Source organism: Marmota monax, unplaced genomic scaffold (assembly GCF_021218885.2).
Source record: "Marmota monax isolate L192 unplaced genomic scaffold, Marmota_monax_Labrador192_F-V1.1 WCK01_AAM20220418_F8-fsc00063, whole genome shotgun sequence".
Classification (NCBI taxonomy): domain Eukaryota; kingdom Metazoa; phylum Chordata; class Mammalia; order Rodentia; family Sciuridae; genus Marmota; species Marmota monax.
The window spans coordinates 8,728,577-8,756,503 of NW_026693726.1; the positions used below are offsets into that span (position 1 = coordinate 8,728,577).

Below are 27,927 nucleotides of genomic sequence, written 5' to 3' on the forward strand. Positions count from 1 at the left end.
TAGTCAGAAAGGTGGAAATGAACTTTCAACATCTTATCTTTTTCCTTGGCCACGTCAATCCAATTACACTTAAAGAGACTGTAGGCATCACTACCCAATATACAAAGATGCATTATTCTATTAAATTATATCACATATTACCTTTAAACTTTACAATCCATTTAACAGATCTTAATCTAGAGGTAAGATGTGTTGAGAGCCACAGCCGAAGGGGCCCCAGCAAACTTCCAGCTGCCAGCAAACTTCCAGCTGCTGGCTGATGATTGGCTCACAGGGGCCCCAGCAACATCTAGCTGATTGGCTCCTCTGTGGTGATGCTCATTGGGCTGTTTCCCTGCCCTTTCAGACCACGGAGCTGCTCATTGGGGGACTTTTTTGGCTCCGCCCACGTTACCCAGCCAATAGGCCTCAAGAGCAGGAGGATTATGGGAGGTGGAGAGAAGCTTGTGTGGGAGAGAGAGGCTTGTGGGAAGCCGGTGGTGGCAGTTGAGGCTCTGAGGGTTTTTCCTGAGAGGCTGTTTTGTTTGGCGTGTGTGGTTCTAAAAATAAAGTTAGTTTCTTTTGACAAATGGCTCCTGATTGTGCCAAGCCAGACTGTGGCAAAGATGGTTTCAGGTTTTCTTTGGGTCCTTAAGAATTGCAACACACTTTGCTCAAAAGGAGGTATTTTTGAATAGTACTTTTTAAAACTCATTACATTTGCACAGCTTTACCTTGCTTCTAATAATAAAAACGACACAGGTTTCAAGGAGAATATTTGGAATCATTTTACATAAAAAGAAACAAAAAATAGTTAAGGCTAAGCCCATTAACCACTGTTAAGGTACTACTCACTTCCTTTGTTATTATTATCACTGACGTTAACAAAGAAACATTTCATCTAATTGTATTTTGAAAAACATACAAATTTAACAAATTCATCTATACTTTTTATTGGTGTATGATTTATTTTGGTATAGATTTTGATTTATTATCTTAAACATGAAATAGTTGAAAGAAAGAGTTTCCTATTTAATTTATGTAGCCTACTATTTCTTACCCTTGGAATTTTTGAACCCATTTCATTTATCATGGCTTTCACTTCCACCCCTTAATCCAGTAACCTCCATGTTTCCAAACGTAAAAGACTTTCTACTCCTGAGATTTCGGGGTCACCTGACAGCATGGAACATATTCCCTTTTCCTTCTGACACACTTTCCTCCTCACTCACTGGCTGTTCATTCTCCACCCAACTGCACAATGTTGGAGTCCCCTAGACCTCAGTCTTGCAATGGCCTCTCTACACTTGCTGCATTCACCTGCAAAATGATCTCACTGGTTTCCATGGACTTAACACCATCTTCCTGATAATGGCTTCCAAATGCTCATATCCATCTCAAGACCTTGCACAACTAGTTCCGAATGGTATATTCAACCCTCTGCTTGATAACTCTACTGGGATCTCTCACATAACTTTCAAAGTTAAAATGCTCAATGTGGAGCCTTCTATTTGCTCCCCTAAACCAGTTTACTTTAGCACTCAAACCAGTTTACTTTGTTTTCTCCTTAACAAATGGCCCCATTATCCAATAGTTACTCAAACCAAACTAAACCCTCCCCCCTTTATTTCTTTGCTTTACTACCATCAGAAAAGTCTACCAGTTCTAACTATAAAATATATCACAAGTTCCATACTCTCCCCTCTATTCCCAAAATCCTGATCTTACTCTGGGCCACTACAGTCACTTCCCTGGATTAATGTTCAATAATTTCCTAACAGGGTAGTCCCCACATCCTTTCTTGCTCCATCCAACCCAATCTCTAGCTAGATAGGAGGGAAAGTAGTGCTTTAAAACATAAATCGGATTATACTATAACTTTTTAAAGTATTTCCACATGTTCAAACTGTAGCTAGACTATAATCCAAATTCCTCAGTAGGCCCTGTAAGGTCCTGACTAACTATCCCTGCCTGTTTATCTAACTATCCCTACCTGTTTATTGCTTAAGCCAATCTGAGCTTTGTTTCTATTATCTACAATTGAAAACAACCTTATTGACAGAAAGTTTTAAAGTCAGTCCTGATGCAGACAGAACATTTCCACACACCATCCTAAGGTCATGTGAAAGATGGATTTGAAGGGGGCAAGCAGAGTCAAGACCACCAATCAGAAAGCTGCTGCTATTAACTACGAGGATAAGGGCCAAACCAGATCAACAGTACAAGAGCTACAGAGAAAAGAATGGGTTGGAGGAGCATTGAAGGAGTCTATTATCAGGACTTGGAATTAAGTAGAGACAGAGGGAGAAGAGGCCTCAATGATGGCTTCCATGTTTCTGGTTTGGGAATCCAAGTGCTACTGATGCAAGCAGCCAAGGCCAAGGAAAGACAAGGGTGAATGGGGAGGCCAGTAAGTATGTGAAGAAGATGAACTACTCTTAGTGTAGTCAGGTGCTACAGGGGCCAGCACAGAATCTGCAGGTAGACGACAGGTGCACAGTCCAGAGCCCCACAGTCCAATAGAGGGAAAACCTTTCATAGTATAACAGCTTCTCAAATTGTCTGAAAAACTTAGGAAAAGACTGTATTTCTGGTCAAAACAAGATGGGGTCAAATTGCATATGGTAACATTAGTTATTTTTTTTTATAAAATATATATGGGGAACATTGGATAAATATTTCATGGGGATTTTCTTTTCTTTTCTCTTCCTACCCGTCTTCCTTCCTCCCTCCCTCCCTTCCTTTTTTTAAATTTTTTTTTTTTTTTTTAGCACCAAGAATTGAACCAGGGAGCACTTAACTATGGAGCCACATTCCTCCCCAACCCTTTTTATTTACAGACAGGGTCTCCCTGAGGTGTTTAAGGGCTGGCTAAATTTCAGAGGCTAGCTTTGAACTTGGGATTCTCCTGCGTCACCTCCCAAGCAGCTGGGATTAAAGGCATGCACCACCATGCCAGGCTAGGGTTTCCATTTTTCTTAATCTCACTGAATCAAAATAAAGACTTAGAGATATTCTTCAAAACATTAATATTCTTCCCAGAGAACTGAGTAATGGGAGAAAAAAACCTCAACTTAGTTTAGCCCTGCTACACAGAGATGAATCCCACTGTATATAGTGGGCCCATAGTTCCCATGCAGGGGTCTCTCCCACAGCTAAGTAGACAGGGAGGGAAAACATGGTTTCCCCCATTCCCTCCACAACTATCCCCCCATTTCTATTGATTGTGTGATCATCCAGTCTGCAAAACCAAGCTCTACAAAGCTCTAAATACAGGAGAGCTCAGTGATAGAGCACATGAGGCCCTGGGTTCCATTCTCAACACGACCAAAACAAAAACAAACAAACAAAAAAAAAAAACCAGTAACATTTAATCTGAAAACTAGCTGCTCAAAAATGAATTCTGAGAGTAATTTTATGAGCAATATTCTGTTTTATGCTCCCTGTGGCAGCCTGCTGCTACGAAAGCTTGTGCGCCCCCACAGTCAGCTTCAGGATCCAGGCATGGAACACTGACTCAGACACTTCCACCCCTGAAACAAGGGACCAGCTTGATCTCGCCTGACCTCACTTCAGTTCAGCTTGCTGTTTATAAAATAAATACAGAGGTCTTTGCTCTGTCTCCTCCTCACTGTCTATAGTGAGAAGCAACTGAAATAATATGTGTGGAAGTATTTTGTGAACTGTTAAGAACTAACCACCATTTGACCCAGCTATCCCTCTCCTCGGTTTATATACCCAAAGGACTTAAAAACAGCATACTACAGGGACACAGCCACATCAATGGTTATAGCAGCACAATTCACCATAGCTGAACTGTGGAACCAACCTAGATGCCCTTCAGTAGATGAATAGATTTTTAAAAATGTGGCATATATACATAATGGAATATTACTCAGCAATAAAAGAGAATAAAATTGTGGCATTTGCAGGTAAATGGATAGAGTTAGAGAAAATAATGCTAAGTTAGCCAATCCCAAAAAAACAAATGCCGAATGTTTTCTCTGATATAAGGAGGCTGATTCATAGTGGAATAGGGAGAGGGAGCATGGAAGGAATAGAGGAACTCTAGATAGGGCAGAGGGGCTGGAGGGAAAAGGAGGGGGCATGAGGTTATTAATGATGGTGGAACATGATGATCATTATTATCCAAAGTACAGGTATGAAGACACGAATTGGTTTAAATATACTATGTATACCACCAAAGATATGAAAAATTGTGCTCTATATGTGTAATAAGAAGTGTGATGCATTCCACTGTCATATAAATTTTAAAAAAACTATGTAAATCTAAGTTGTATTGAAGTATCAGGGTTTAATATAGTGTGTGCAACTATTTTTAATTTTCAGAAAGCATTTTTTAAAATTTTCTCCCAAAAAGGTTCCCTCCCTTCAGATGAATTATCACATAAAAGTCTCAACTTTTAACCCCTCTCTGCACAGGGCTAACCCTTTCTCACCAGGTCACCTTCTCTTAAAGGCCATACCTACTTCTATTCAGGTAGTCCTCTGCAACCTCCTAGGCTATTCCCATGGTAATTTGATTTTTAACATCATCATTTCACTTCCCACAATCTTTATTTATCACCTGTATGGACACTAGAATGCCAGCTCCCATGAGAAGAGGGATTCTGTCTCATTCACTCCCACATTTCCAGCTCCTGAGCATTATATAGAAGCAAATAGAAATGCCCAATAAATACCTGCTAAATAAATGAACATATATTTAATATAGAAAGCAAAATAAAATTAACTTACCTTCTGGAATTATGTTTGACTCTTCTACAGCATTATCTAAATAAAAGAGGAAAACATACTTTACACCAACTCACCTTCATTCAGATCCCTAAAGTAACTAATATCCCCTTGGATATCTAAGCTTTGCTTTCCTTGTTAGACTGCCTCTTCTTATGGAGAGACTTGTGAGTATTTATATTAGAATATCAATTTTAATTTCTAAATTATATTCAAAGAGTACATTAAGTAGGCTAACATTATCACTAACATAAAAATTTGCACCATCAAAATGGAATAAATAAGTATCCATATGTTCCACATGCATGCATCTCACTGACAAAGGATCAAAATACAAAAAAACAGAACAAGCAACTAAGAAAAAACAAACAAGTAAACAAAACAACCCCCCTCAAAAAGAAATTACGTGTGCACTGAATATGTATAGAGATTTTTCTTTTCATTATGCTTTAAACAATACAATATAATAACTGCTGCAATAACACTTACATTGTTTTAAGATTGTAAATAACAGTGATGTAAAGTACACAGAGAGATGTGCACAGGCCACAAGGAATACTATGACATTTTCTACAAGGGACTTATGCATCCTTGGATTTTTTTTTAATCCGTGGTTCATTCTGGAATCAATTCCACCACAGACATGTAGCAATTATTTTCTTAGTGCCTGGAAAATGTTTTGTATTATTGTACCTATTCTTTGTTTCACAAGTTACAAAAGTTTAACAAATGGAAGGGGGTTTGATTGGTAAGTAACATCTGTTTACAGACAAAAACTTACCTGAAATTTCTATTGCATCATTTTCTGAAGGCTCGTATTCTATAAAATAAAAAGAAAAAATAATCCTTTAGTATTGCATCATTTTCATCATAACAAAAATGGACAATGTGCTCCCAGGAATCCACCTTTGTCTTTGAACACAGATTACAGAGCAGGGTGGGAAGGAGTTTGATCAACTGAAGTGAAACAGGTCTGGATTAAATTCCAGGTCAGACACTGTTTAGCCATGGGACACAGCAATCCCATATGGTCCCTTCTTATACAGGGGGAAAAGACAAGCTCCTCCCTCAATCACTTGTCACCAGAACTCAATAATCCACTTATTCCCAAGTGGCACTGAATTTTCTTTTGAAAACTGTCTTCCTGTCTATGATGAAGGTTTAAAAGAGCTAAAGCTCTTCCCTGCACATCACCTATAGGAACATTTCCCCACCTTGTTTAATTAATAATTAAAAAATATTCAGTAATTCCCAGACATTTAACCTGGAGGCAAACACCCTCTGCTGGCCTTTTAGAAGGCACTGACTGGCAGGCAGGTCCTTCATCCACCCACCCTGTAACAAGTGCCTGCTACCCATTCCTTCTCTTAAGGGTTGTCACTGGGCTTGGAACTGGGCTTAGAACTTTTTTGCAAAGCAGGCTATTCCTGCACAGCCCTCTGCCCTATGCTGTGTCTGGAAGCTGGCTGCTTTCTCAGTCAACCTGATCTTCCAAAAGGTCTCCAATTTTCTGCTACAGGAGGAACAAACAATCTTATTTCCCCAGAATGGTCACAGATTTATTCTTTTGTATTTATTTAATGAAGAACCATTTTTGAGAATGTATTATTTTTGGACATATTGTCAGTATTCCGGTACAATCATTTTGTCCTTTTGGGGCATTTGGAAGATGAAAGGGACGAGGAAATGTGTGCTTATTGTCACCCTGAGCAGAGATAGCATTTAAATATGCTCAAACTTCTACAGATCTTAAAAATCAACCTTTTCTTGGGCCTGCTTCCCTTTACTCTCTTTTGTCCATTTCATAATCTAATTTCTTTAAAGATCCATTTACGTTTGAAGTCTCCTCTCCTCATTTGCCCTCCTTAGCCCATTCCCACCTATCTTTTGGTCCTGACCACAATCCTGAAAAGGCTCCTGCTGAGATGGCCAGTGAGCACCTCATTAAATCTGCTGGACACCTTCCAGTTTTGCCCATGAGATCACTTAAGCGATACTTTGCACCTAGACTTCAGTGAGATTAGACTCTATTTAATGTCTTATTTCTTTCTCAATCTTCTTTATCACTCCATCCCTTTTCTGTAGATATTAAATGTGGCTTTCTTCAAAGTCCAGCCATAGAACCACCTCTGATCCCCCTCTATCCTCCTTCATGAAGGGCACAGAGTTTGGTTCCAATTATGACGATGCTGATGATTCCCAGATGTGTAATTGGCAAATCACCACCAACTCATAAGGAATGGACTCAGGACCTAGAGCCCTGGTTCCTGCCTTCCAGCTGGTCTTATCTTAATTTAAAAAAAAAAAAAAAAAAAAAAAAAAAAAAAAGGACCACCTGTCATCAAGCCAGAAGAGGGAATGAGGCTACACCTGAAATATCAAGCTCTGTTCATTTTACCTTAGAAACATTTTTTTGTCTTCCCCTCCACCTTCACATGCTGGTTTATACTACTATCATCCCTGTCCAATCTGTCTAATGACAAGTCGCCCATGAGGCCACTATCATACTAGACCATGGGCACATTTTCAGTGCTGTTACACATGGCTCTCAGAGGGACATAACAACATTGAACACCCCCCTTCAAGAAATTCATTCTTTGGCTCCTTGATTGGCAGGTGGAACTCAGATATGAGTTAAATTCAAATCATTGCAGCTATTACTTTCCTCAAAAGCTTATTTCTCTCATTTGGGAAGCAGGGAAAATACGAGGCACTTCATGGAATTCAGAAAAATAATGCATAAAATGCTCAAAGACAGGAGCTGCTATAGTCGACCAGGATCTGAATTAGATACTACTTATGCTGCAAATTTGCTAGAATTCCTTTCTCCATGTTGCCATTGCATTGAGCATGGAATCCAATTCCTCTTAATCTTCCCCAACGTGGGAAATCAGTAACCTCTGAGAATGGGATTAATTTATAGAAACAAATACAGTAAACTCTAACTAAAGCAGTTATCCATGCATATATTAGTCAAAAGGTATGACTATAAAGTAATGAGATACATTTTTTAAAGTAATTTGTAAGTGCCCCAAAACAACTTGTAAAAAGTTTAAGAAATTACTTAGGCGATGGCAGAACTATTGGAACAGTTAAATAATCTCACTAAGTGCATTTTTGAGAAAAACTATTCATTTCTATGTCTTGATGTTTACTAACACAAACCTGCATATTTTACAGTCAAACTAAGGGGATAAAACAAGTAGGTGCCTTAAGGTTTAAGAAGCATTTTCAAACCTTGTTTATCATAGTCTTGGTATGTTACGTCATCTGCAAAAGAAAGAGAATTAAAAAAAAAATATTACATGAGTCCTTAAAACTGCTTCACTAAAAAAATAAATTAATTTTAAACACAAATTTCTATTCCTTTAAACATTGATGTTTGAGTAGTCAGTAATAAATGCCTCTGTTCAGATGCAATTAAAGCAAAGAGCAAGTATTCCTGTAAAAATTCCTCAGCACAAGATAAATAAAATTAGCCATTAGAATTTAACATCCTGTTTGTTATAGACCCATTCATTGTTGGTAGATGAAGTGAAATACAAACATCTTTGTTTTTGTTTGCTTGTTGTTTGGTTTTTTGTGATGCTGGGGATCAAACTCAGAGCCTTACACATGCTAGGCACTGAACTACATCCCCAGACTCTGACATTATTTTAATATACTGATTTCACTACGAGACAAAAAGTCATGTTAAAAATTGCTTCTTGACTTTTTGAAAGAAAAATTACCATGTAAACAGACAAAGTACTGCAACTAAAATTAACATTCAAAATTGAATGAAACTGTTCATCCAATACCTGCTTCTTGGTGCAATCTTTCATCTTCTACAACTGGTTCACTGGAATCTAAAAGAAAAAAATATTTTCCTCTGCCAAACATGAAAACACCAAACACTTGCATTACCTGACACCATTCTAAAAGATTCAAATCAATTCTGATCTACACAACCTTGTAAAATAGATGCTATTATTATAATGAAATAAAATTTAAGTTGAACAAAGTTCTAGAATTTACTGTTTAAGCTGCAAAAAATGGGAACTAGGATCTGCAACCAGTCTGGATCTACTACACCATAATTCAATTCCATTCCTTCTAATAGACCAGACTCCTAAAGAAGGTTTAAAAACATATTTCCTTTATCTTTATTTCCCCAGGTAAATACTAAACTTTATTTAGAAGTTTTTGTAAATATTTGGAGAATCAAAAATGATTGAAAGTTATTATGAAGAAATCTCTGTTGAATCAGAGTGAATCATGCACACTGTGTTAAATGACGTTGGCCAGTGCCTCAAACAGAAGCACTTATCAAAGATTTTCATATTACAAACCTGGGTTTTCCTGGTCATATATCATCTCTTCTATATCCTGATGATGATCCTGTAAAACTATAAATTGGGAAATAATTAGGAAATTAAAACATCATGGATTTTTCATGATACTCCAAACTAGAAAAGTATAATTCCTGGTAATAATAGAAATACAAAACTAAATCAGAACAATGATCAGCCATGTTCACTCTTGGAACCCTCAGTGCTTAAGGTCACATGCAAAACTGAACAAGACAGTTTCCAGCATCAATGAGTTTATAATCTAACTACAAAAGAGCAGAGCTAGACTCTCATTTAGCATATGCAGACTTAACAACAGTAAATAAAAGCAAACAGAGGCAGACAGCCCAAGAGAGTAGTACCAGTGAGTCTTCCTCCTGCCCATGTAGAAGAATCTGTGAGCAAGTGCACACGCCACCCAGCCCTCACCTGGGCTTCAAGCTCAGGTATTCTATGTGGGTTTCTTCTACCTTGGAACACAGGTTTAGTGTATATAAATAACATAGTGTATATAGACCACAAATGCTAGTCAAAAATACCACATGGTACTCAAGCTTACAAAGAGTGATCTGTTTATCATGGGAAATAAACTTCAAAATAGAAACTAAACTCACAAAGGTGTATCTATACTACAAAGCAAAATAATAACAATAGTATGAACCCTATCATGTGATATATTAAATACTTTCAAAATCATTAGTAAATAATAAATAATATTTTAAATATATCATGATGTTCCATTAAAGACTTATTCTAATTAGGAAAGAATAATATTAAGTTAAAACCTACCTGGCTCTTCCACAAGATAACTATCCTCAACCACTGAAAAAAACATTAAATTGAAAAAAATTGATATTACTACTTTTATAAAATGGTATGTATCGTAGTGTTGATGTATATTCTGAATTTAGACTTATTACTGATTTAAAGAAAATAACATAAAATATAGAAATACCAATTAAGTATCTGTGTAACACTTTATTCCCTGAACTGCACTCTCAAGTGTCTCATGTGTTCTATTTGATCCACTCAACATCTCCACAAGGTTGACAAACACTGTAATCAGGTGATTAATAAATACAAGGTGAAAGACTGACAAAGGCTGAACGCAGAAAATGTGCTAATTTCTCTCCATTTCACATTCCACTGTGGTGTTCCATCTCCTACACCTGTCCTACTATTTTTTAGAGCAAAAATACACAGTCTACAAATGGAGAATAAAGGGAACTTTATGTGTCCAGGAAGCTAATCAGAAAATCTGATCCTCAATGAGCTTGTGACCATTGCTCATTGCTCATTGTATAAAACAGATACACAAAATGTAATTTTTTTTTAATTTCTAAAGACTGTAGTAAAGTTGAAACTTTAAAGTTCAAATTGAATCTCTATGTCAACTAAAGATTATATCAATAAATAAGGTCTCTAGAACTTATAAACTTCTTAGAAGTATTTCTTTCTACCTCTCTCTATACCTCCTACACTTAGAGACACCAAATTCCTCATGTTCCTGGTTATTTGAGCATCTTAACTGAAATGTGTTGCATAAGCAGCACCTAGATACAAAATTCTAAACAGCCCTCAATCTTGCAGAGCCATGGAGGCCAAAGATGGGAGGGAAGGAGTGATCCACGGAAACCAGAGTTAATTTTTATCAGCATCCCTACTCAAAAATTAGAAACACTTTCCCATAGACATCATGACATAGTAATCACTAAAGGTCAAAGGTGCTAAAGCTCTTCTATTATCAACTATATTCAACATATAGTACATCCAAAATCACATATATGTTCAAAAATATTTGTGTTTTAATCTTTCACACACACACACACACAAAATTATGCACGATAATTCTTTGAGTTTGTTTGGACACTCACATCACTATTTCTTTGCCACTGTATCTCCTCCTCTAAACAAGAAGCATGGGTATAGTTTTGCACTCTGAGAGCAAAGCTGAACATTGTAACAGAGGCTGAGGTTCCATAAAGCCTAAAATATTTACTACCTGGCTTTTTGCAGAAAAGGCCTACAGACATCCGGTACAGAAACTAAGAAGAGTGTCCTATTCACGGTCATTAGGGTTAGTGTTAGATCAAAAGCCTGTGATGGGTGATCAAGTCAAGTACTTCAACAGTTGTTTGCCAAGTAACAAACAGCACTCTTGGCAGGAGAATACCGTAATAGTAGTTTGCTGAGGTATCTCACCTACTTTTATAAGAAATTTATGTATTCTGAGTTTTCTATAAAAGGGCTTTGAATCAAAACCTGGATATCTATTTATTTTAGGGAAAAATTTACTTTACTTGAGGTTTTAAACTTGATTTCAAAAAATACAGAAAAACATTTAATATTGGCTTTAAAGGGGCTCAAGAAAAGATTCAATAATTGCAATTGTAATCTATCTACTATATTTTATTCTGAAACCAAATAAATGTGTTCTACCTTCATGAAGTGTTTCAGGTTCCAGCATCTCAAATGTATCATCTGCATCATCTGTAAAGAAATTCTCATACTCCAGAGGCAGTTCTTCTGCTGGTCCATCCTGGTCTTGTTGCAGGTCCTCTCCTTCAACAAGGGTAATGAACAAAACAATATAGGTATACGCTAGCCCATAGGCAGCAGCTGGCTTAGGCAAAGAGGCCTTCTGAAGGGCTGCTATGCAATCCTTACTCTCGGCCATCATTGGCACTGTTCATTCTGAAGGTGTTTCCTCCCTCACTCTGGCCAGGTGCTAGTCTCATTAGAAAGTAAACTCACAAACAATGAGCACCTCTTAAGTTTTGTTCACTATGTTTGCCCAGCATCTGGGACCATACTTAGTCATAGAAGTATTCAATACTTATTTGATGAATAAATAAATAAACTCATAATTATTAATGTGCCTCTTCAATTAGCACCAAATTAGAGAAAAGATCACACCAATAACTTGTATTGAGAATTGACATAAAATTGCATATAAAATTTTTAAATGATTTATCTAATGTTCTGATGCAAAGAAAAATTAGCAACCTATCTTACACAAGCTCCTTTGCAAGTAGGAAGGCCACTTCACCTTATTTATGCTATATAAACACAAATATCTGTATTATACTGAATCTAAACTGTTCTATGCTTAGCCTTTAGATATTCAAAGATGCCTATTTTCTCTACTGTGATTAACTTCTGATATATTGAGCAGTTTTGCTTTCATGTGGATGTTGACTGTATTATTCCACTGAAATATAGTTTGTTATCATGCCTAAAAATTATCCTCATATTAATGTGACAAGGCTCCCAGCAGACTACCTCCTGTAAATAATACTCTAAGAATTTGAGGGAGCTGGGCTAGACTATATGAAGTACAGTGATTAAGAGTGCAAAGTCTAGAGGGGCTGGCTCTGGATTTAGGTTTTTCCATACTAACTCATGACTGTGCACAAATTCCTTACCAACTCCATGTCTACAATTTCCCTTCCATAAAATAGAAATAATAAATATTCTTAGGATTATTGTGAGGTGAAAATACATAGAAACGTTGTTGGCTCATAATAAGTACTTAGGTGTTATTATTATTATTATTATAGTAGCAACAATATTACCATGAAAATTGTGGAAAGTCCTTCTGAGTTACTGTGCCTTTACAGTAGCATAGTAATTCTCTTAGATGTTACCAAATTATGTAGACCCACTTCTGGAGCTATGATTTTTTAATAGTCTCTTCATCTACAGTTTTATTTTCTGTGGTTTCAGTGACCCACAATCAAGACAGCATGTAAATGTTAAATGGAAATTTCTGGAAATAATTTGTAAGTTTTAAATTATAGATTATTCTGAGAAGCATGATGAAATCTTGAGCCATCTCTCTCCATCCCATCTGGAACATGAATCACCCTGTTGTTCACCGTATTATATATGTTATCTGCTCATTTCTCACTTGACAGCTATCTTGGTTATCAGAGGGGCTGCCAGGGTGTCACAGTGCTTGTGCTTAAGCGGCCCTATTTTACTTAGTAATGTCCTCCAAAATGCTGCAATTCTGATATTCAAAGAGAAGCCATAAGGTGCTGCTTCCTTAGGCAAAAAGGTGAAAGTTTTTGATATTGAAAAAAATCAATATTCTGAGGTGGCTGAGATCTAGAGTGAGAACAAATTTCCATTAAATTGTGAAAGAAAATATCTGCTAGTTTTGCTGCCACATCTCAAACTAAAATGGTTACAGCCACAGTGCATGATAAAGTATATAAGAAGCAGACCCTCAGGGTTATACAAAAGTACATACAAGAGGAAATGAGGGAAAAGGGAAAAATAATACAAGGGGGAGAAATGAATGACAGTAGAGGGGGTAGAGAGAGAAGAGGGGAGGGGAGGGGAGGGGAGGGGGGATAGTAGAGGATAGGAAAGGTAGCAGAACACAACAGACACTAGTATGGCAATATGTAAATCAATGGATGTGTAACTGATGTGATTCTGCAATCTGTATATGGGGTAAAAATGGGAGTTCATAACCCACTTGAATCAAAGTGTGAAATATGATATGTCAAGAACTATGTAATGTTTTGAAAAACCAACAATAAAAAATTTAAAAAAAAACATAATATTTTATATATATATTGGTTATACATAGCATGTATGTACAATAATTTTGTGTGTGTGTGTGTGTGGAGAGAGAGCACACAAAAGCGTGTGTGTTCCATGATATCTGTAGTTTCAGTTTTCCAGTTAGTTCTTTGAATAACCCTGTGAAGAGGGGGTTTCTGTCTTATCACAGCCAGCTATATTCCTCTGCCTTCCATTTTGCATTTTTTTCTACTCAGTAAACAAAGCACCAAATCTAATTCCTGTTGAGACTTTCACTACTCTTTATCTTTATACCATATTCCTCTTTCCCTATTCTCTCCTAGTTCAATCCAGGAACATCTTATATGAGTTTTACATTCACCAGTTTAGCAGCCAGACATCACTGACCGATCAACATTTCTGTAGGTAAACCACCCAAGCACTGCTCACTGTCTGTGAATCTCCACTGTTTGGCCAGTGACAGCCTCGTGTGATGAGATCATCCTGAAGTTTCCTAGACTCTAGGCATTACCCAGCCCTCTGCAGCTGGTACCCCACCCCTGTGAGGCAGTTACTATTGTCCATTTTAAAACATGAGGAAATTGAGGACTTTGCTAAAGCCACACAGCTAATAAATGGCAGATGCAAGATTTCAATCCAGTAATGAAATGTGCATGATAGGGGAAGGCGGCCATGCAAGGTCAGAGGAGATGTGAAGATGAGGTGGGGGTAGACAGCACATCCCCACAGACATGTGACAAGTTCAAAGGCTCTGAGGCAGGGACAAACTTGGTAATTGCAAGGGAAAGAGAAGGCCAGTTGGGCTAGGAAAAGAAAGAAGGAGGAGAAAGAGACTGGGGTCAGACAAGGCACGACTGCCTGAGCACATCGAACACCAAACTTGGGTTTTAGAGGCTCAAGACTGGAAACAAGGTCCCCAAAGAAAGGGCTCTTGGGGAGGAGGGAAGATGGCGGCGAGGGGAGTGCATTACCCCCGTGTGCTGCTTCACTGTGTGGGAGTATGACAAGTCAGGACGGCTAAAGGATATCTTGTTAGGAATTTCCAGCAATAGTGGGGTGCGCCGGAACCTGGAGGAAGGATTTCCATCGCATGAGGATCGGCTACGGGGACTCAAACGCGAGAGGTTTGTCACACGGAGGGTAACACTGCTTATTCAGCAAATCGCCCCGCGGCTAGAGTCTGCAAGGCGCGCTGGGATAGAGACGCAGGGTTACAGCGCTGCAGTTTCTGCCAGACGCGCAAGCACCGCACTCAGGGCTGAATTCTGGGTTCGAGACGGGGAAGGAAGCGGTCCATCTCGGTTCTCCACACCGGTCAGACCACAGAGGAGGCCAGCAGCCACCATGTTGGTAAACTGACGTCACCACACCTGTTTTTGACTGACCGCAGCTCATTCAGCCATAGAACAGGTAATTTCAGGCTGCAATTCGCCTGCGGCTTGCAGACAGATTGCTAGGGTTCAGCGCCTGGGGGCTTCTTAAAATCTGATCTTATCGGAGTGAACACGGAGCGCGGGGCGGCCGAGTCCCGGCTCCCGGAACCGTCCCGGAACCGCCCTGGCTCCGGGCTGCGGAGCCTGCGGAGGCTGCTTCTTGGACCCTGCTAATATCAGAGCAAACACGAAACACCAAGAAGCCGAATTCCAGCTCCCGGAACTGAGCCCGCGGGGACTGCTTCTTGGAGCTTACACTTATAGGAGCTTACACCGAGCACAGAGCGGCCGAGTTCCGGCTCCCGGAACCGTCCCGGAACCGCCCTGGCTCAGGGCTGCGGAGCCCGCGGAGGCTGCTTCTTGGACCCTGCTACTATCAGAGCATACACCAAACACTAAGCGGCCGAATTCCGGCTCCCGGAACTGAGCCCGCGGGGGCTGCTTCTTGGAGCCTACACTTATAGGAGCTTACACCGAGCACGGAGCGGCCGAGTTCCGGCTCCCGGAACTTCCCTGGACCGGGGCTAGGAGCCCGCGGAAACTGTGTCTCGGTCCGGGTCCTGCTGAGGGCAGGTCAGGACTCACCCATTGCTTGGGTTGCCTGGCAAGGGGAACGAAATGCTGCCATTCGCATAGGATACCAACATGGCAGAGATCTGATGTCAGCAGAAAGCGGTGGAGGAGAGATCTTCATCAATACCAGCGGTGACATAAGCAGTTGGTCTCCTGGTAAGGGGGGTGAGGCTCAGTCACCCGAGTCTCCTCAATTTGTCCTCGAGCCAGAGGGAAGGAGCCGGGCCGCCGCCAGCCCCCGGAGCAGGCCCAGCGGCTCGCCAGCGTGGTGACCGCGTGACCCCAATTGGAGAGGGGGCGGAGCGGAGCCGCCACCCACACCCGCCAGGTGGGCAGACCCACGACCCAGTAGTACATGGGCGTGGTAGGAGGGGCAGGGCAGAGCCGCCCTTCGCGCTTGCAAGGTAAACAGACCTGTGACAGCCTGGCGGGTCAGGCCCAGTGGCCTGCCAGTGTGGTACACACGTCACCCCAACTCGAGTAGGGGCAGAGCAGATCCTTATCCCACGCCCGGATCAGGCCCTGCCGGTGTGGTGGTCACGTGACCCCAATTGGAGTGGGGGTGGAGCGGAACCGCCACCCGTGCCCGCAGGGTGAGCAGACCAGTGATCAACCTGCAGATCAGGCCCAGGGGTCCGCAGGCGTGGTAGGAGGGGCAGGGCAGATCCGCCGCCCGCGCCTTCAAGGTAGGCAGACCTACAACAGACCGGCGGATCAGGCCCAGGAGCCTGCCGGCGGGGTACAAACACCACCCTAATTGGAGTAGTGACAGAGCAGAGTCGCCTCCCTTGCCAGGAACAGACCCAGCATCCTGCAGGCGGGGTAGTCACGACACCCCAATTGGAGTAGGGGCAAAGCAGAGCCTCCACTCGTGCCCGAAAGGTGGGCAGATCTGCGACCGACCAGCAGGACAGGCCCAGTGGCCTGCTGGTACGACAGACACGTCACCCCAATTGGAGTAGGGGCAGAACAGAGCCGCCACCAGCTCCCAGAACAGGCCCAGTGACCTGCCGGCGTGGTAGCCACGACACCCCAATTGGAATAAGGAGAGAGCAGAGCCGCCGCCCGCACCTGCAGGAAAGATACGCAAGCAGTATGAAAAGACAAGGAAAGAAAGGACCACAAGCAATGCAGGTCAACGCAACTTTAGAAGAGGTAACAGCTGCAGCAGATGGAATGTCAGATAAAGAATTCAGGATATACATGCTTCAGATGATCTGGAGTATCAAGGAAGACATTAAACAGCAAAATCAGACAATGAAAGATCACTTCGACAACGAATTACGCAAACAAATCCAGGAAGCAAAGGATCAACTATACAGGGAGATAGAGGTTATAAAAAACAAGCAATCAGAAATCCTAGAAATGCAGGAAGCAATAAACCAACTTAAAAACTCAATGGAGAATACTACCAACAGAGTAGAACACTTAGAAGATAGAACATCAGACAATGAAGACAAAGTATTTCAACTGGAAAAGAACATAGACAGCTCAGCAAGACTGTTAAGAAACCATGAGCAGAACATCCAAGAAATATGGGATAACATTAAGAGACCAAACTTAAGAGTCATTGGGATACAGGAAGGTACAGAGCTCCAAACCAAAGGAATGAGCTGTCTATTCAATGAAATAATACAAGAAAACTTCCCAGACTTGAAGAATGAGACAGAATCCCAAATCCTAGAAGCCTACAGGACGCCGAATGTGCAAAATCATAAGAGATCCACACCTAGACACATTATAATGAAGATGCCCAACACACAGAATAAGGAGAGAATTTTAAAAGCTACAAGAGAAAGGAAGCAGATTACATTTAGGGGCAAGCCAATCAGGATAACAGCTGATCTTTCAACACAGACTCTGAAAGCTAGAAGATCCTGGAATAACATATTTCAAACACTGAAAGATAATGGGTTCCAACCAAGAATTGTGTATCCAGCGAAATTAAGCTTCAGGATGGAGAATGAAATTAAAACCTTCCACGATAAACAAAAGTTTAAAGAATTCGCAGCTAGAAAACCATCTCTTCAAAACATCCTAGCCAAAGTATTACAGGAAGAGGAAATGGAAAATAACAATGAAAACCAACGGTGGGAGGTAGGACAGTAAAGGGGGGGGGGGAAACAATCAAAGAGGAAAACAAACAATGTTTAGTAACAGAAATAAACAAATATGGCTGGAAGAACAACCCATATCTCAATAATAACCCTAAATGTTAATGGCTTAAACTCACCAATTAAGAGACACAGGCTAGTAGAATGGATCACAAAACAAGACCCAACAATATGCTGCCTACAGGAGACGCATTTGATAGGAAAAGACATACATAGGCTGAAGGTGAAAGGTTGGGAAAAATCATATCACTCATATGGACTTCGGAAACAAGCAGGCGTGTCCATACTCATATCAAATAAAATAGATTTCAAGCCAAAGTTAATCAAAAGAGATAAAGAGGGACACTACATACTGCTTAAGGGAACCATACACCAACAAGACATAACAATCATAAATATTTATGCCCCAAACAATGGTGCAGCTATGTTCGTCAAACAAACTCTTCTCAAGTTCAAGAGTCTAATAGACCACCACACCATAATCATGGGAGACTTCAACACACCTCTCTCGCCACTGGACAGATCTTCCAAACAAAAGTTGAATAAGGAAACTATAGAACTCAATAACACTATTAATAACCTAGACCTAATTGACATATATAGAGTATACCACCCAACATCAAGCAGTTACACTTTTTTCTCAGCAGCACATGGATCCTTCTCAAAAATAGATCATATATTATGTCACAGGGCAACTCTTAGACAATATAAAGGAGTAGAGATATTACCATGCATCTTATCTGATCATAATGGAATGAAACTGAAAATCAACGATAAAAGAAGGAAGGAAAAAGCATACATCAATTGGAGAATGAACAATAGGTTACTGAATGATCAATGGGTTATAGAAGACATCAAGGAGGAAATTAAAAAATTCTTAGAGATAAATGAAAACACAGACACAACATATCGGAATCTATGGGACACATTGAAAGCAGTTCTAAGAGGAAAATTCATTGCTTGGAGTTCATTCCTTAAAAAAAGAAAAAACCAACAAATAAATGATCTCATACTTCATCTCAAAATCCTTGAAAAAGAAGAGCAAAACAACAGCAAAAGAAGTAGAAGGCAAGAAATAATTAAAATCAGAGCTGAAATTAATGAAATCGAAACAAAAGAAACAATTGAAAAAATTGACAAAACTAAAAGTTGGTTCTTTGAAAAAATAAACAAAATCGACAGACCCTTAGCGATGCTAGTGAAGAGAAGAAGAGAGAGAACTCAAATTACTAGCATACGGGATGAAAAAGGCAATATCACAACAGACACTTCAGAAATACAGAAGATAATCAAAAACTATTTTGAATCCTTATACTCCAATAAATTAGAAGATAGTGAAGGTATAGATAAATTTCTTAAGTCATATGATCTGCCCAGATTGAGTCAGGAGGATATAGAAAACCTAAACAGACCAATATCAATTGAGGAGATAGAAGAAACCATCAAAAGACTACCAACTAAGAAAAGCCCAGGTCCCGATGGGTATACAGCAGAATTTTACAAAACCTTTAAAGAAGAACTAATACCAATACTTTTCAAGCTACTTCAGGAAATAGAAAAGGAGGGAGAACTTCCAAATTCATTCTATGAGGCCAACATCACCCTGATACCTAAACCAGACAAAGACACTTCAAAGAAAGAAAACTACAGACCAATATCTCTAATGAACCTAGATGCAAAAATCCTCAATAAAATTCTGGCGAATCGGATACAAAAACATATAAAAAAAATTGTACACCATGATCAAGTAGGATTCATCCCTGGGATGCAAGGCTGGTTCAATATACGGAAATCAATAAATGTTATTCACCACATCAATAGACTTAAAAATAAGAACCATATGATCATCTCGATAGATGCGGAAAAAGCATTTGACAAAGTACAGCATCCCTTTATGTTCAAAACTCTAGAAAAACTAGGAATAACAGGAACATACCTCAATATTGTAAAAGCAATCTATGCTAAGCCTCAGGCTAGCATTATTCTGAATGGAGAAAAACTGAAGGCATTCCCTCTAAAATCTGGAACAAGACAGGGATGCCCTCTCTCTCCACTTCTCTTCAACATAGTTCTCGAAACACTGGCCAGAGCAATTAGACAGACGAAAGAAATTAAAGGCATAAAAATAGGAAAAGAAGAAATTAAATTATCACTATTTGCAGATGATATGATTCTATATCTAGCAGACCCAAAAGGCTCTACAAAGAAACTATTAGAGCTAATAAATGAATTCAGCAAAGTGGCAGGATTTAAAATCAACACGCATAAATCAAAGGCATTCCTGTATATCAGCGACAAATCCTCTGAAATGGAAATGAGGACAACCACTCCATTCAAAATATCTTCAAAAAAAATAAAATACTTGGGAATCAACCTAACAAAAGAGGTGAAAGACTTATACAATGAAAACTACAGAACCCTAAAGAGAGAAATAGAAGAAGATCTTAGAAGATGGAAAAATATACCCTGTTCATGGATAGGCAGAACTAACATCATCAAAATGGCGATATTACCAAAAGTTCTCTATAGGGTTAATGCAATGCCAATCAAAATCCCAAAGGCATTTCTTGTAGAAATAGAGAAAGCAATCATGAAATTCATATGGAAAAATAAAAGACCCAGAATAGCAAAAACAATGCTAAGCAAGAAGTGTGAATCAGGCGGTATAGCGATACCAGACTTCAAACTATACTACAGAGCAATAGTAACAAAAACAGCATGGTACTGGTACCAAAACAGGCGTGTGGACCAATGGTACAGAATAGAGGACACAGAAACCAATCCACAAAACTACAACTATCTTATATTTGATAAAGGGGCTAAAAGCATGCAATGGAGGAAGGATAGCATCTTCAACAAATGGTGCTGGGAAAACTGGAAATCCATATGCAACAAAATGAAACTGAATCCCTTTCTCTCGCCATGCACAAAAGTGAATTCAAAATGGATCAAGGAACTTGATATCAAATCAGAGACGCGCCGTCTGATAGAAGAAAAAGTTGGCTACGATCTACAGTCGGTGGGGTCGGGCTCCAAATTCCTCAATAGGACACCCATAGCACAAAAGTTAATAACTAGAATCAACAAATGGGACTTACTCAAACTAAGAAGTTTTTTCTCAGCAAAAGAAACAATAAGAGAGGTAAATAGGGAGCCTACATCCTGGGAACAAATCTTTACTCCTCACACTTCAGATAGAGCCCTAATATCCAGAGTGTACAAAGAACTCAAAAAATTAGACAATAAGAGAACAAACAACCCAATCAACAAATGGGCCAAGGACCTGAACAGACACTTCACAGATGAGGACATACAGTCAATCAACAAGTACATGAAAAAATGCTCAACATCTCTAGCTGTCAGAGAAATGCAAATCAAAACCACCCTAAGATACCATCTCACTCCAGTAAGATTGGCAGCCATTAGGAAGTCAAACAACAACAAGTGCTGGCGAGGATGTGGGGAAAAGGGTACACTTGTACATTGCTGGTGGGACTGCAGATTGGTGCAGCCAATTTGGAAAGCAGTATGGAGATTTCTTGGAAAGCTGGGAATGGAGCCACCATTTGACCCAGCTATTCCCCTTCTTGGTCTATTCCCTAAAGACCTAAAAAGAGCATGCTACAGGGACACTGCTACATCGATGTTCATAGCAGCACAGTTCACAATAGCAAGACTGTGGAACCAACCTAGATGCCCTTCAATAGACGAATGGATAAAAAAAATGTGGCATTTATACACAATGGAGTATTACTCTGCATTAAAAAATGACAAAATCATAGAATTTACAGGGAAATGGATGGCATTAGAGCAGATTATGCTAAGTGAAGCTAGCCAATCCCTAAAAAACAAATGCCAAATGTCTTCTTTGATATAAGGAAAGTAACTAAGAACAGAGTAGGGACGAAGAACAGGAGAAGAAGATTAACATTTAACAGGGATGAGAGGTGGGAGGGAAAGGGAGAGAGAAGGGAAATTGCACTGTAATGGAAGGAGACCCTCAGGGTTATACAGTGGAGGGGGTAGAGAGAGAGGAGGGGAGGGGAGGGGAGAGGTGGGGAGGGGGGAGGGTGGATGATGGGAAAGGCAGCGGAGCACAACAGACACTAGTATGGCAATTTGTAAATCAATGGATGTGTAACTGATGTGAATCTGCAATCTGTGTATGGGGTGAAGGTGGGAGTTCATAACCCACTAGAATCAAAGTGTGGAATATGATATGTCAAGAAATTTGTAATGTTTTGAACAACCCACAATAAAAAATTAAAAAAAAAAAAAAAAAAAAAGACTGGAAACAAGTGTGAGTGGATGGCACTTCAACAGCCATGGCAAAAGGCAGCTGTCACGGCTGAGGCACTGGAGAGGCAGGTATGTGCCAGGGGCAATGTGTCAGGCTTAAGTAAGGGGAGAGGAAAGAGAGAGCAAGAAAAACACCTGGGATTTGAACTTCTGCAACTACATGGGTAGAATGGACATTAACAAAAATGTAAAAGGCTGGAACAGCACTTTAGGGTGGGATGGGGGGAGCTGGAGACCTAAAAGGTGCAGAGGAAGCCAGAGCTCTGGGTTAGGTAGAGTTTGAGACTGAGCCACACGCAAGGTCCTGTTGGAGGGTCCAGCAGGCCCTGGGTAAGCCTGGAGCTTAGATAAGTCATCAGGGTTGTTGCTGTACATTCAGGAGTCACCAGCATATAAATGACATTTAAAGCCAGGGATCATCAATGTGATTGTCTAAGGGGATTAAAAACTCTACAAAGCAAGAATAGGTCCAAGAAGGCTGTATCAGGAAACATGTGCTAGACTAGATTATTTCCTCTTCTGCTGAGCTGCCCACTCCCACCTGCCCACAGGCCTGCTGTTTCTTTCTACTTCCCTTCTTTCCAACCTTTGCCAGAATTGAGTCTGATGAGCCACCTGGACTCATTGGGGTCACCAGCACAACCTCCTCCATCTGGGCTCTCTGCTCCCTGCTCCCCCCAACCCCCCCACCCCCACCCGCCACTGTGGGCAGAATACACCACACTCCTAAACACCTTTAATTGCTGTTAAGAATTAAGAACAGATATCTGTCTCTCATCCCTCTTCCTCTTCATCCCACATGGCACCATTCTGAACTACCTTCAGACTCTTGGTTGGGCTTCCACACATGCTGTGCCCTCTTCTTATGACCAGACAGGTGAAGTTCTACACCATCCTCGTGCTTCTAGATGACAGTCATTTCCTCTATGAAGTCTCTTCTGAGGCCCAAGTCTAGGTAAGCCCCAAAGAATATCCTATGTCTCACCACTATTGTACTACCTGCACTGTATAAAATATCACTGGTCTATTTTGACTGCATCTACCTCCTTATGTTTATGGATTATTAAAATACATAAATAAAAGCTGTAGGAAAGAGAAGCCTACTCTTGCTTATATGGGCAGATACACATTCAGGTGAAATAGCCTTCCTACTTGCAAAGGAGCTGGTGTACAAGGACACAGGATCCTACATGCCAAGCAGTCATCAGCAAAATCTAGCTGAAGGCTAGAGAACTATTTGTATGTCTTTATGACACCCCAATTTTATTTTTCTTCTTTAGGGCTACCCTTGTATCACATCAAACCATCAGGGTATCAGGGTCCCGCTGTGTTCTGTACCTTCAAAATGCCTTCATGAGCTTTACTCTGGGGTTATGCTCTCTGTTTTCATCAAGGAATGCTTCAAGAAACGGCCTTATAAAATCCTAAAACACTGGTTTTGAGACTCGTTTAATTCTCCCCATATATGAGATATTTTTTAAATCCAAGAGTTGGGAGCCTTTATATTCTCTAAGTAGACAGCATGCTTTGTCTTCTCTGGTAATATGACCTATGTAATTAGAAGTCTGTCCTTTTTTACTTTGGTGATGAACAAAGTTTGCTCATCACAAAGCTTGCTTTCTGGTGTTCTGCTTCCTCCACTCTTCTTCCAATCTATTTTTGAAGGACCATGGTCTCAGCTTGCTTATCCTCACTTATCAACACACATTCTTTATCAGATACCTGCAACAAACTCCCTCATAGTAAAGTATGGTAAAACATGTCTAGTCCTATTTAAAAATAATACCTATTCTCTAGTAACTTGGAATAAAAGATTTTAAAAAACCTAAGGTACAAATAACTTTTAAATCTCAATATGTAAATAAGCTTATGTAAACATCATTTTCATAACTCATGACAAAACAATAGACATTAATCCATACCATGTTCTGTATGTACCGTTTCGTGGAGAAGGGACTGAATTTGTTCTCTTACTTCATCTTCAATATTCTGGGGTTCTAAAATAATTACAAGACATCACTAAGTGGACAATATTCAAACATCAATAGGGAACTCAGCACCCAAATACGGCATTTGTGCATTGTGTATTAAAATGGCTACATCTGGCTCAGCAACTGTGCATTTTTTCCCATATCCATTTACTACTTTTTTCCCCCTATGTTGGGAAACATGGTAGATAATCAAAACTGGTTTTATTTTGTTAATGGATATAAGTGTTACAAGCTTTAACAGGGCTTTTAAAGACAGAAAACTAATTTAGGTAGGGTTTTTATTTTGAAAAAAGCCTCACAAATCAAAATGAGTTGTTTGTAATTAGTGAAGTCCAGACCAATGACGGAATAAAGTGAGAAGGGCAGGGAATTCATTAAGGAAGGTCCTGGAAAATAAGGAAAAACATGTGGAAGACAAAAATCAATATAGATCAGTGCACTGTGTTCTCTGACAGGAGAAAGGGAAGCCTTGCTGGATGAGAACCCAGAGAAGAGGGCTGACGACCCCCAGAATTCTGGAAGTGAGAGTAGATAGCCTGACATTATAACTGATGGTCCTTCCAGCTTTGGACACAACATGACACATAGATCTCCATAGATTCAAATAAACGTGAACATGCATAGTGGCATTCTGACAACACTGTGGTGCTTATTGTATTATCAGGTTTACTGCAACACCACACAACGTATAAGAAACTATGATTACATCGACATGTCGTCCAATTGTCAGTGAAACAATCTTTGTTCAGAGAATAAAACTAGGCTTGGTCTTAATATCATAAATGTTGTCTTATGAAATAATGCCGATGACATTAGTTAATGTCAATAGGCTAATCCTCAGTGACAAAATTGGAGTAAATTAATCTAGAATTTCAAGCAGGGAACAAGTTTTAATACAGTATCTGCTAATTGCTCAATGAAAGCACTTCTAAAGCATTGCAGTGTCTTACATTTTGAGATATTTATATCTCACAAACCATCTTTATGTACATTCTGGAACAATTTAGAAAAGTCTCCAATCTTCATTCTTCCATCATCATCTCCCACAGCTTCCTAACTAGGTTCCCAGTTTCACAACTGCTGAGGACAGCAGCCAAAGTACACTTAGTATGAATTGCCAGAAGTGTAGCCTGGGCACTCTACATCTCTGCATAATCCTTTAATGGCTTGTGCTGATCCACCAAGTGAAGATCTAAGCCATGGAACAGGATATGAGAGCTCCACAACTGGGCCATCACACACTTTTCCAGAATTGCTGGCTACCAGCAATAGCTTTGAACTTGGTAAGTATACCATACTATTTCATTTTTCCATAATTTTGTAAATGTGCTTGTTCTCCAATGGAGACAGTTAGTACAGGCAGAGGCCAGACTACAATGGGTTAAAGAATGAATGAAAAAAAATAAAATGAAAAAGCAATTGTAGAGTTTTCTTTCAAAATCTAGCTCTTATGGTGAAGAGATTAGATGGCAGAGGCGGGGTCAAGAAGGGCTTAAGGGCTTTATTTCATCAAATTTTTATGAGTTATATAACTAGGCTTATCAAATAGGTGGATGGAGTCAGATAAAAAAGAAAAATCAAGGACAGAGTAACAGGAAGGTTGAGAAAGGCCACATTTAAAACAAATATAAAGTTGAGAAGGATATGGGCTAATAATAAACCAATGGATTATGGAATTTAATTACAATTCATGGTGAAAGTAACAAAAATTAAAAAGGAAGAGTGCAAAGAAAAATGGCATAACATTTGAGGTATGTACTAGCCTTAAAAACCAAGGTTTTTAAATTATAAATTTATTTACTACAAAGTAAAATTTGAGATGCTAAATCCAAATACACGTCTAATTATAAGACTTAATAGGAGGGATACAGTGAATTCTTATAGCATTATGGGCTGAAGAAATAATAAAATTTAGAGCAACATACATATTAATCTTAAAAGTAAAGAAGGAAAATCAAATAGTATTCATCAGTACTGTTCGAATTTAAAAATCTAAGATGCCAGTAAATACAGTGTCATTCCTAACACTTCCAATAGATGGCAGAGTGAAACCAAATTTCTTTGCATTCTGCATAAATGGAAAAAAGTGCAGAAGTGAAACAGTACTTCATAAAAATGTCATAAACAAGAAATGATAGTAATGGATTAAAAGTGCATTTACTAATTTATTAAAATATTTCAAGAGTTCTCAACCTATGGATCATTGTCTCTTCAGTGACTACAGAAATAACTTGAACTGATCCATGAATCTGTGTAAATACAAAACAGATTCCACAGATTATCATAAGGAAGTCTGGGAATTCCTTTGATGCAGACAGGAGATCCTCACAGAAGAAAGACTTTCTAAATTACTTATTACTTAATTAAATTATGTGGCAAATGATAACATTTGTATATAATACATGTCTATTTTTACTTTCAGTGTAATATGGTATAATAATTCTAGAATTGGAATCAAGGAAAAATAAGTTGCTTCCTAACTATAATCTCAGGCAATAAATAACTATGCCATAGATTCTTTGTCTCAAAAATTAAAATTCTCCTGTTCAAAAATTTTAGTATTAAAAAAAAGTTTATTATAAGATTTCAGAAAGAAGAAAAATAGTTCACTATTCTATAAACATGTGAAACCAACTGTGGACAAAATAAGTTTCTGTGAACTGCAAGCAAAGATGCCTGACAGGCTAAGTACATCCTTCTGAGACCTCCAGGACCACTTACCTGTTCCCTCAGGAGCCTGCTCCTCCGGCTCAGCATGTGGCTCAGCCTCCTCTGGTGGGAAAATCGGCTCGGAAGCAGATCTTTCTTTAAGTCCTGCATTTTTTATTCACAAAATTAACTTAAATTTCTTGATCTTTGTGTCATGTTAAACCAGGAAAAACAATACTCTTAAGCATTTAATCAATTGTGCAAGTAATTTTTAGTTTTCCAATATTACATGGTTAAAAATTGAAGGAGATGGTTTGCTCTTTAACTTCATATGGGCTTTTACTATCTCTAAGTTAGCCTTTTGTTTAAAAAAAAAAAAGATAAAACAAAAATTATTGTTTAATCATTCACAAAAGTTTAAAATACACAGTCATATCTGAACTTGCCAAGAGAAGTCCTGCTTGAGTCTAAGCTCCTCTTGGGTTCATAAGTGACTAATTATTTCCTAAGACCTGAGCTCAAAAATCAGCAGTGGGACACACAACGAACATGAACTTTTGGTTATTCGTGTATACTCCTTATTTTAATTCACATGTAATTATTTACTTATCTGAAAAAAACTACAAATAGTAAAAAGTAAGGGGAAACCATACATCACCCACTGTTTATAATTCTACCTACAAGAAATCGTATTATTTATAATAGCTAAAGTAGATGGAAAAAAGTTCATTTTTAAAAGTAATTTCTACAAAAATAAAGCATCAGGGTAAATTAAGATGGAAATTGATTTTAAAGTCAATGCCAATCTAATAACTACTGTGTTAGTTCTTTGATATTTTCCATGTAGAACATTATATCCTCGATTAAGCACAACGACTTAGAAAAATAACTGGATCCAAGAGTCTGATTCGATTAAATCTTGTGCCAAGACGTGCTCCCTAGGAGTTCCCCGTGTAGCAGTGATGGTCAGTGAAAGGGTCCAGACAGTGTTCAGATGTGTTTCATGAACATATGCACCTTTGAACAGCATTTAACGTCATGGACTATTACAGTCTGGAGAATTCGTATATTTCAATGTCTTGTACTCTTCTTTATTCTTTGCATTTTTCCTTACTCTTCGCTACTATACATCTCATTTTTCTCATTGATGAAAACACACTGCTAGTTTTCTCTTCCCCAATCTTCAGGAGACACTGAGGCAGGGATAGTCATGACCTACCAAATTATCTACATTTTCTCTGCTCACTTA

General features: G+C 39.2%; 1 protein-coding gene across 6 annotated transcripts in view; it reads right to left on the reverse strand.

Moving 5' to 3' along the window:
* Nucleotides 1–27,927, reverse strand: part of Asph (aspartate beta-hydroxylase) — a 216,223-nt gene that overhangs the window by 122,121 nt on the left and 66,175 nt on the right. For 4 of the 6 annotated variants that reach the window (XM_058584426.1, XM_046460565.2, XM_058584429.1 and 1 more), the window contains 9 exons: nucleotides 26,751–26,843; nucleotides 23,961–24,035; nucleotides 11,505–11,627; nucleotides 9,855–9,887; nucleotides 9,066–9,122; nucleotides 8,535–8,582; nucleotides 7,972–8,004; nucleotides 5,516–5,554; nucleotides 4,738–4,773 (listed from right to left, as the gene is read on the reverse strand). In XM_058584426.1, the coding sequence (XP_058440409.1) occupies nucleotides 4,738–4,773; nucleotides 5,516–5,554; nucleotides 7,972–8,004; nucleotides 8,535–8,582; nucleotides 9,066–9,122; nucleotides 9,855–9,887; nucleotides 11,505–11,627; nucleotides 23,961–24,035; nucleotides 26,751–26,843 (537 nt within the window). The remainder of the gene's footprint in view (nucleotides 1–4,737; nucleotides 4,774–5,515; nucleotides 5,555–7,971; nucleotides 8,005–8,534; nucleotides 8,583–9,065; nucleotides 9,123–9,854; nucleotides 9,888–11,504; nucleotides 11,628–23,960; nucleotides 24,036–26,750; nucleotides 26,844–27,927) is intronic. The other 2 variants (XM_058584428.1, XM_058584427.1) reach the window with 2 other exon arrangements.